Here is an 11,245-nt window from a genome sequence, read left to right on the forward strand (position 1 = left end):
AGTTACAGGGAAGTATGCCAGTGGTACAACTCAACGTAGAATATATATTTTTAATCTCTTGTGTCTATAACGTAAATCATAAAATGCATGTATTCTCATCCCGAAATATTTAGAGTTTAAAAATGGGACTATATACTCACTTTTGCCTTGAAGATATTTAACACGATTTGGTCTCCGATAGATATCACGAACCTAACCATATATATAATATATCAACATATTTTCTTTTCAATTAATCGTTACGTATATACTTATAATACTTTTAATATCTATTAGTCCGTAGTTAGCAGTCCGATGTTAGTGGTCCACAATTAGTTGCTCAATAAAATAAATAAAGACCCCATCGTATTCGTATTGATCGGAATTAATCTCGACCCATGGTACCGTGTTGTCAAATGACGTGTTGCGTACATAAAGTACCGTGTTGTCAAATGACGTGTTGCGTACAATCATGAGGTCTTATAATTAATCTTCTCGTGTTGTTTACGGGTGGTCCTGAAATATATAAAATCAAATCATAAGTAAATATATATAAAATATCATATTAATTAGCAAAGATATGATTAGTTTAGTTTTACTCTAGTTAATTTCGTAGCTAAACTAGCTTTGGATACCCAATTTTGTTTTAGCCGTAGTTTCTTCAATACAACTCCGTTTTTGTTGGTACAACTTGTCACTTCCTTGGATCGAGTCATTATTTATGAATATGACTGTAAATACCTTAGTTTTCATTCGAAATCACAGGTTATAGGTTAAACTTTGGTGAATCTTATGAAAGTGATCATTTCCGTTGTAAAAACAACATCTAGATGATCATTTTTACAAAAATACTTACACTTTGAGTTACACCATGAGATTTTTATATATTAACATATTCATAAGAAATATCATTTTTCCAGAATATAAACTTCCAATTCAAAGTTTAAGATGGTTTTTAATTATTCAACCCAAAACAGCCCCTGGTTGCACTCCAACGATGTAGATTCAGTTTTAAGGTGTTCTTTGTAAAATCAAGTTGTATCTTGTTAAGTTAGCATATCATTATGATATATTACAGGTCTTGAATTGTTTTAAAAGTCAAGTTAGAAGGATCTATTTAGTTTGCGAACAAGTTTGAAATCATTCAAACTATGTTCTTGTTGTTATGATTTGTATATTCTTAATAAGATAGTTATAATTGAACAAGATGATGAACAAAGGTTATACCTCAAGTATGATGAAGAAAGTTACTGAATAAACAAGATATGAACTTGTTCTTGATGACTTGGAAGATTAAGAAGTGAAATCATGAAAGAAACAAAGGTTGTAAGTAAGTTTATATCTTGATTTAAGATAATTAACTTACATGAATTGAATCAAAGTTTAAACATAGTTTTACCTTAATTATGAAGCTAGAAACTTATGAAGATCTTGAGGAACACATGAAGGTTGAAGATGAGAGAGTTTATAAGATAATCTAGCTTGGAGAAAAATGATATGAAAGTGTATGTATGTGTATATATGGCGTGATATATGCATGTATATATATATATTTTATGTTTTGATTTTTAGTTCATAAGTCTTGATTAATGACAAAGGATGGTTCCCATAAGTTGCTATCATGTCTTTTAATCATTCATGGCTGATCATTGGTATATACCAATAGTAAATACATCTAGAAGCTGCGTATAATACGGGTACATATACCCTAAGTATACGTGTAGAAATCTTGAGGAAACGGAACGAGAATTCAAATATAACTATCTTTTGTGAATATACTTATATTGTTTTATGTATTTAAGCACTTTAAAAGTGATTAAATACGTATTTATACTATACTTGTATAAGCATTATAGATTATAGGTATATATGTCAAAGAACGTTACGTATAGTTACCGTTTTGAAAACTTAAGTTAGTAATCTCAGAGTATACTTATAACTCATTGTTATTAGTACACAATGATATGTTAAACCATCCTTAGATCATTTTAAATATGTATAAATACGTATATGTACACAATCGTATAATTATTGTATGTTATATAGTTCGTGATATCATCGGTCAAATTGGACGGTCAAAGGTTGTGTAAAACTCTTTTAAAAAACACAAGACTCAACAATTTGGATTGCTTATCATGTTGGTAATGTTTAATTTATATAAATATTAATCTCATATGTATAAAATGATCGGAAAAATCCGGGTCGTTACATATTACTACTTTCATTATTAGTAATATTTATATCAATATTAGTATTATTATTATATAGTATAAATACTATTATAAGAATAAAAAAAATATAATTTAGTTGTAATGTAAATATCATTAATTATTATTATTATTATAAAAATAATTCCATTTATTATTTTTATCATTCATCATCCTTATAAGTCATTAATACCATTATTAAACTTAGTATTTTTTATTAAGAATTAACATTTCTATTAATATATCAATTACTATTATTATTTGTATATTATTATCATTATTTACATTATTAATATTATTATTATTATTATTAAATAATTGTATTATTAATAGATTTATATTAATACAGATGATAACAGATATATAATTACGCGAGTTTGTTTCACATCACACTAAAAACTGTACTAAATTTTGTTCCCGTCTCATACAAATCCGAAATCTGTTAGCTGTGCAAATCACTTTATATTTTTTTTATTATTTCTGTACGATTAATCGATCCTGTAATTTTCTTCTACCACAAAACAGCCAATTATCACTTGATACTAGAGGAGTCGTTCAGTTCTTTTTCCATTACTATCAATTATCAATTACAACAATACTTATGAATAATTTAGATTAAAATTTAAAAAAAAAAACACTGCAGCCCGTTCCCTTTTTTTTTGTTTTTTTTTTTTAACTTTTTGGCCAAATCATGGTTTCATATTAAATTTAAAAATCTGATAATGCAATTTTGTTAGAAATGCTTCGTTAAAACTTTCTGCAAAGCATCAAATGTCAATTTTTCATATAGAGTACGAATTTTAGAGTCAAAGTTTAATTGTCAAAAGTCAAACGATTTGTTCATGAAGAAATTCGAGATCGTGTTTACGTTTTGAGTTAAATTGAGGATCCAGAAAGGTTGTAGGAATGATTTAACACCTTTTTCGTGTTATAAACTTTATCTAAAACATTCTCAAAATTTGAAATTAGTTTTGAGTTCATGAAGAACATAAACGAACTCGTACAACTATTTTTAATTAAATTTAATTCTTTCCTTTTTCTGTTAATTGATAGCACTCATCTAATTTATCTCTGTTTGTTTATAAAACCTGGAACCACTTTTGAATTGTTGTTAGGATTGAATGAATTTAACAGAATGCAAGAAAACGAATTTTTTTATCTGTTCCAGTTTTTTTTTATATATATTTTGTTTTTAATTAACTTGATTAATCAGAAATTGTTTTGTATCTATTTTAAATCCTAAAGTTTAATGAGAAACGTCTTGTTAATTGGTATTGCACCATGGTCAACTGAATAAATAAGAGGAAGAAGAAGGGAAGGGATTAAAACAGAAAAGGGTTAATTATATATTGAATCTGAATATAATCAGATAAACTGAAACGGAGTAATGGTCTTGGGTGTTTCGGGTTAAACATGAGGTCGCGAGTTCGAGCCCGACTTGGGGCATTCTTTTTAATAAGGGGCTTATTTGAAGGTAGTTTGATTTTTATTATTATTATTATGTTATTATTATTATTACTAATGCTAATATTATTACCCTTATTATTATTATGATTGTTATTAATATAGTTATTGTTAGTATTACAATTATTATTATTACTACAATCATATGTAGATTTATAAGTACTAGAACATTACTATCATTATTATTTTTTTAGTATTATTAATATTACTACTAATTTTATCATTTTGGTATTATTAACATTTTTATGATTATGATTAATATTATTATAATTATTATAAGAATAATAAAAATTTATTATTGTTTTCATAAATATTAACATTAGTATCATTTTTAGTACTATTATTATTATTAGTAGTAACATAAGTAGTATTATAAATACGATCATTATTATTAATATGATTATCATAATTAGTATTTATCATTAAAATTAACATTTTTATTATTATTATTACCATTGTTACTATCAATATTATTATTACCCAAATTTGGTATTATTACAACTATTAAATTTTGGCAAACACGAGATATTTATATAAAAATATATTTATTACATAAGAATATTAATATAATATTACGTTTTAACTAATATAATATTATTTATATGGATATAATGTTAATTAACTTATATATCAAACAAGTATTATACTATATTATAAGTATTAATAAAATCATATATAAATATTAATCCTAATACATAACTAAATACATAAATATGTTCCATCAAGATTATATGTTTTAATATATATATATACACAAATGATATAGGTTCGTGAATCCGAGGCCAACCCTGCATTGTTCAGTATCGTCATATGTATTTTTACTACAAAATACAGTATCGTGAGTTTCATTTGCTCCCTTTTAAATGCTTTTGCAATATATATTTTTGGGACTGAGAATACATGCGCTGCTTTTATAAATATTTTACGGAATAGACACAAGTAATCGAAACTACATTCTATGGTTGGATTATCGAAATCGAATATCACCCTTTTAGCTTGGTAGCCTAAGAATTAGGGAACATACACCCTAATTGACGCGAATCCTAAAGGTAGATCTACGGGCACTAACTCCCCCCATACTGGAAAATGGTATGCTTTAGTACTTCGAGTTTATATTATACAGATGGATTTCTGTTTTGGGGATATTGTATATGCATGATGTTAATGTCGGTTACCAGGGGTTCAATCCATATGAATGAATTTTAAACACTTGCGAGTGTATGATTATTGAATAAAGGAAATCTTGTGGTCTATTTAAATAATGGAAATGATTGTTATGATAAACTAATGAACTCACCAACCTTTTGGTTGACACTTTAAAGCATGTTTATTCTCAGGTATGAAAGAAATCTTTCGCTGTGCATTTGCTCATTTTAGAGACATTACTTGGAGTCATTCATGACATATTTCAAAAGACGTTGCATTCGAGTCGTTGAGTTCATCAAGATTATTATTAAGTCAATTATAGTTGGATATATGATGAAATGGTATGCATGACGTCAACTTTCAATGTAATGAAAGTTTGTCTTTTAAAAACGAATGCAATGTTTGTAAAATGTATCATATAGAGGTCAAGTACCTCGCGATGTAACCAATTGTAATGTATTCGTCCAGATGGATTAGGACGGGTTGTTAGAGATGTACTCTAGGATTTTTCACAATCTTCGTGAATTGTCCTTTATAAATTTAGTTTTTGTTTTTTGCCAAAAAAAAAAAAAAAAAAAAAAATTAATAATAATAATAATAATAATAATAATAATAATTGCTATATTTAAAATTAAAATTCCAAATTTAAAAAAGATATAATTGTAACTTTAATGATATTTAATGGTCATTTTGAGAAAAAGATAATAATTTTGAGACAAACAAAAATAAAAAGGTGGACATTTTTTTTTGAGACGGAATGAATAATTCGTAATATGTGTTTAGGTTTAAATGCCCATAAAAGGTATTCAAACTTAATAGTATATGGTCATAAAAACATGTTAAATTAAGATAAAATTTCATTCCTCGTCCCTGAACTTTACATCAACTTTGACTCCTCGTCCTTTTTCTTTTTTTTGTGCATCCCTCGTCTCTAATGTATCACAATTATACATCCCTCGTCCTCACGTCTAGTTTCTGTCAATATTGACCGTTAACTCCATCACGTGTAGAACATGTGAGGGTATTTTAGTTATTGTATCCTTTTCTTCTATTTACCTTTTTTTTTCTTCCATTGACTTCTCCCTCATTCAATTCAAAACATAAACCATAATTTCTTAATTCAATAAAAATAACATCACCATTCCTTTTTGCAAATCTGTCATACACATTTCTTCCAAAAAATAAAAAAATAAAAAAATAATGAGATTCATGAGATACAAACTTGCCTCACTTGAAGCAAAACTTTTGGAAGAACACCTTTGTGCTCGCATGACAGTTTCACCTGCAAAATCAAGCTTCAAACTTTAATCAATGAACATGAAAATTTTAAATGATAATATTAAATTTGTGTCTGGAACGAAAAAGTGAAAAGAAAAATAAATAAATAATAATTCCTCACTTTTCCTTCATAGTTGAGGCAAAGGTTGTTGTACATCGCGTTTATATCTAATAGATGAAAAAAAAAGTTATAAAAAAGAAAAAGATATACGGAGTATTCAAATACAGAATAAATACAGAGCATAGATGTAGATGTTATATACAGTAAATTAAAAGTATACCACCATCGTCAATGTGTTTTCAACATCACCAGAACCAATTCAAGCTTGTCATTTTCAACATCACCTGAACCACCATCGTCAGAACCACCATCACTGTAACCACCATCTTCAGAACCACCATCACCGTAACCACCATCTTCAGAACCAACATCACCGGAACCACTTTCCGGCCAAAATATTCACTTTCCGGCAATTTCAGGGACTGTAAATACGTTTCGAGGATTGTTTCAGATTCGTGTGGTGATTAGGATACTTGATCTAGCTTCAATTTCATGTTCTAATGGGGAAATCAAATTTTGATATTTTTGATGAAATAAAATGATGACGATGATGAATCTGGTGATCTAGCTCAAAGTTTGGTTTTGATTTTTGATTACAATTAGGTGATTTTTTTATTATGATGACGAGCTGATCATTTATAAATTTATATATACATTTATAATTTGATTTCTGATTTTGTAGAAGTATAAAATTAGAGTTTTTAATTTGTGGATGATTAACATGAGATGATGAGGATGATGATGAAAATATAAGTTAAATAATAAAGAAAATAAATAAAATAAAAGGACTAAAGTACCCTCACATGGTTTGCACATGACTGAACAAACAGCTGAAATAGACGGAAACTAGACGGGAGGACGAGGGATGTATAATTGGGATACATTAGGGACGAGAGATGCACAAAAAAAAAGAAAAAGGACGAGGAGTCAAAGTTGATGTAAAGTTCAGGGACGAGGAATAAAATTTTGTCTTAAATTAATGATAAATCCGCCACACTTTTTATAAATCCATCACAAATGCATTAAAAAATTGTAGTGTATAACTCATTAATGCACGTATGTGGTGGATTTATCAGTAATTGTGATGGAAATATCATTACCCTAAAACATCACCACGATTACGTTCTAAAGTTGTTATGAGAAAATGTCAGATCATACAACATATGACTTCTGAGATCCTAACAAAACAGCTTAAATCATGTTTTCCAAAAAATATATTCCTACAAACATTTTAAGTAAACTCAACTCTGTTCATAAAAATCAATTTTAAAAATGAGTTAAAGACTCAAACTTAATCCAACGTTCGGCGTCCAAGGTAAGGAAATGAAGAATTCCATGGTGTTTGTGGAGGACGTAATTTGAGTCTCTTTGGATGTTATCTTGTGTTTTGTTGTATGCTGTTTCCGGAGATGGATCTCAAGCTAGCATTGACGTTTTGATGGCGTCTTTGGTCTTATAAGGGTTTGTTGTATGTACTTGGTTGTATTGTTTTTTGGTTTTGTGAGCTCGCGTTTAGGTTTAGTTTTGTAATTGGAGCTCGGATGTATGTTTTATTCATCGTTTTGTTATATTGGGGTTTCAGATGAAGTGTTCTGAATAAATTGAAAAAAAAAATTAGTTGAAAAACAACTTTTTTTGATTCATTTTTTGTCTCATAAATTTACAGTTATAATCTTAGAAAGTTGAACTTATATTATTATTCTAAATATAAATATAAATATAAATAATTAAGAGTATAATAGTAAATTAGGTCTAGATGGATAAAAAATTTGTACGTGAAAATCACCTTCATTAATGAATTGATTCATACAAATTAAACAAATACAAACACAATCAATGGACTTATCCTCGTGTGCAACCCTAAATTACTTAAAAGAATGAAAATTACAAATACGCATTCTTTATGGTACAAATCGACTTAACCCTAATCTTATAAATTAAAGAATGAGTTGAAATAAACTGCATGGGCTAAACTTTTTTAAATAAAGCTGAAAAATCTTAAGGGTAATTAAAGGCCCACTCTTTCCTACCTTTTCACTTGTCAACCCCAACTTGCTCCTTCTTACATTCAGCTCTTATTCTCATTACTGGACTGATTCTGCAAATGCGCTCTCTTATTGCAGAATCTTCTTCTAAAACAGGTAATATCTCTTATTATGTTATTATCATCTTTATTTTTTAAACATGATATGATATTTTATTGTTTACGTGACGAGTGACGACCCATTTAGAAAAATAAAATAAAATGCGATCTTATTTATTTCCGTGGTTATTAATTTCTTTGGCTTTATTCACGTGATTGACATAAATTTGTGGAATTCAGGGATTATATAGTAATGTAGAATAAGTTGAAGCAATTCACCGTTGATGCAATGATGCCCATAAAGTGTTTGTTAAAATGCCTAGGTGAGGTTTCTTTTAGATCTTGTTTTGCTTGGTTAACAGAACTTTTAATGGACCATGGGGAGAGGCAATAGTTGTTATTTATTGAAGCTTGAGTTATAGAAGCACCTATGTAGCAAGGGATTTTAAGATCAAGCACACTATATAGTGTATCATCCCATAACTAGACCAAATATCTGAAACACCAAAAAAATTTACCCGCTTTCTAAGACTTATATGAGTCGGTTTATTACGTTTAATGGAGATTTAAAATAGTCGTTTAGGTTATTCAGATTTTTCATTTGGGGGAATTATCAAGATTAATTCTTTTTCAGGCGCCTTATGTGTGCTCCTGAGCCTTGGTTATCCATGTTTGAATTTTTATTAGTATATTTTGCAGGTTGAAAATGGTTGGTTTCATAAGATTATCTACTAGTAATAGGCGAGTACATATTTCACCACTACAAAGCGCGACACCAGTATTTGGAATAATCAGGCATCATCTTTTCCACACGGCCCGAACATTGAAATTCGACCCGTTTGCTTCAGTTCAGGGTGTGGGCCGAAACATTGTGGCCATTTTTTGGGACTTAGACAACAAACCTCCAAAATCAGTATCTCCATTTGATGCCGCTATTAGGCTGAAAAAGGCGGCTGAATCCTTCGGGGCTGTTCGGTACAAAATAGCTTATGCTAATCAACATACCTTTGATTATGTCCCTCCACCGATTAAAGAACATAGGAGAGACAGGAAAACATTAAATCAGCTGGAAAACAAGGGTGTTTTGAAACCGGTTGATCCGTATATATGTCGTATATGTGGGAGGAAATTTTATAACAATGAGAAGTTTATGAACCACTTTAAGCAAATTCACGAGCGTGAACACATGAAACGAGTGAGCCAAATTGAATCAGCTAGAGGTAGTCAAAGGGTAAAGTTAGTGGGCAAATACTCAATGAAAATGGAAAAGTATAGTAACGTTGCAAGAGATATTTTGACCCCGAAAGTTGGGTACGGATTGGGAGACGAGTTAAAACGGGCACGATATTGGGTTAGTACAGTTTCAAATAAACCGCAAGCTGCTGACGTGGCATTGAAAAATCACATGGTGGATATGATGGATAGGCGGCAGATGAATTGTTTGATACTTGTGTCCGATGATTCTGATTTTGTTGAGGTTTTAGAAGAGGCAAAATTGAGATGCTTAAAAACAGTGGTTGTGGGTGATAACAATGATGGGGCCCTTAAACGGGTTTCGGATGCTGCTTTTTCGTGGCAGGAGATTATAATGGGAAAGGCTAAAAAGGAAGCGGTAACGGTTGTAGGTAAGTGGCAAGATCGTGATGTTTTGAAACGGTTAGAGTGGACGTATAATTACGATAGGGAGAAGTTATATGGTTCTGTTTCTGAGGATGACAGTCAGAATGATGATTTGTCCGAGGAAGATGATGGAAATAAAATGGATGAAAGTCGTGCTTGGTGGAAACTTGAGTCTGATTCGGAGATGGCATCTTCCTAATTAATGATATTGTCATATCAACGTTTTGAAGTTGATAGTTTCTTTTATTAGGGGTTATTGTGATTTTAGGGGCAGCTAACTTATGATATTTTTACCCTTACATATTAAAAATACTACACTTATAAGTACGGGTGTAAACGAGACGAGCCTTGACTTGACTCGTTTAGAATTTGCTGAGCTCGAGTTCGGCTCGGTTCGAGCCTATCGTTTAACCTCGCGTGCTTGTACGAGCTCGATATTAGAAGGTCGGACTCATTTAGTAATCGATCATTAAAATAGGCTCGGGCTCGTTTAAGCTTGGCTCGAATCGAGTTTTTAACGTCGGCTCATTAAAACCCCTACTTATAAGTTATAACCTAAATGCTTGGGCACGGCTCTCCTTTATCTCCATGATTTGCCATGAAATGCAAAATCCAGGGTTGGTCATGTTATGTGCATGTGCCATGTCTGCATCAGTTCTGGAAAATATATGTTATGTTCAGATGGTACTATATATTAGAGAATCTGCATTTTCAAAATAATATAGGCAGAAGTAACGCTTTATATATCTATTATCGATGGAAACATAATATGATTGTAAAGTCCAGCTCCAAAAGGTGACTTTTTTCTAGTGACCGTTTGTTAAATTAAGTGGACCATTGTGGTGCAAATTGCAAATCATCATCTTCTGACTTGTGGCTTTGTGGGTCTCTCCTAAGTCCTAAAAGCATCTTTTGTTTATGGTTTTATTAGTGGGACATCTACTATGGCATTAGTTAGATTTTTTTTTAAAGGGAACAAGAAAATTTTATTGAATCACATATATGGTACAATCTCAAAGTTACAATTACGAATAGTCACACTATAATTTTCGCAATGTGACCTAAGAATTGTAAGATGCCAAGTTAGCATCTCAACAACCACTTAGACTAAGTAATATATAGTGATGGATTATGAAACAATTATGCTACTCGATATTCTTCAATTTGCATTTTTTCGGGATTCACTCGAAGCTTTTAACCTGGATCTCACTAACCGCAACCGAAACGTTCCAACACATGTTTATAAAAACTTGTCATTACTATTTTTCCACATAGATATCCACTCGTCCATATAACTCCTTGCCAAATACTCTTTCCCACGTCCGATAGAGTTTGCCCCGTGTCACCTTGTAGTAATTCACGAATGCCATTACTTGAAACATTACCCATGTGCCACCACTCAAAGAT

The 11,245-nt window shown here is 30.3% G+C and overlaps 1 protein-coding gene across 1 annotated transcript; it reads left to right on the top strand.

Annotated features, from left to right (window-relative positions):
- The first annotated feature begins 8,920 nt into the window (after nucleotides 1-8,920).
- On the top strand, nucleotides 8,921-10,037 carry LOC139888327 (uncharacterized). The gene has a single exon (XM_071871338.1). The coding sequence runs from the start codon at nucleotides 8,925-8,927 to the stop codon at nucleotides 10,035-10,037; it is 1,113 nt and encodes a 370-aa protein (XP_071727439.1). The 5' UTR covers nucleotides 8,921-8,924.
- Nucleotides 10,038-11,245: the final 1,208 nt, after the last annotated feature.

Source organism: Rutidosis leptorrhynchoides, chromosome 2, assembly GCF_046630445.1.
Source record: "Rutidosis leptorrhynchoides isolate AG116_Rl617_1_P2 chromosome 2, CSIRO_AGI_Rlap_v1, whole genome shotgun sequence".
Taxonomy (NCBI): domain Eukaryota; kingdom Viridiplantae; phylum Streptophyta; class Magnoliopsida; order Asterales; family Asteraceae; genus Rutidosis; species Rutidosis leptorrhynchoides.

Bases quoted from the DNA above. Each gene is read 5' to 3' on its own strand.
- LOC139888327 (XM_071871338.1), top strand. From the start codon at position 8,925: ATGGTTGGTTTCATAAGATTATCTACTAGTAATAGGCGAGTACATATT.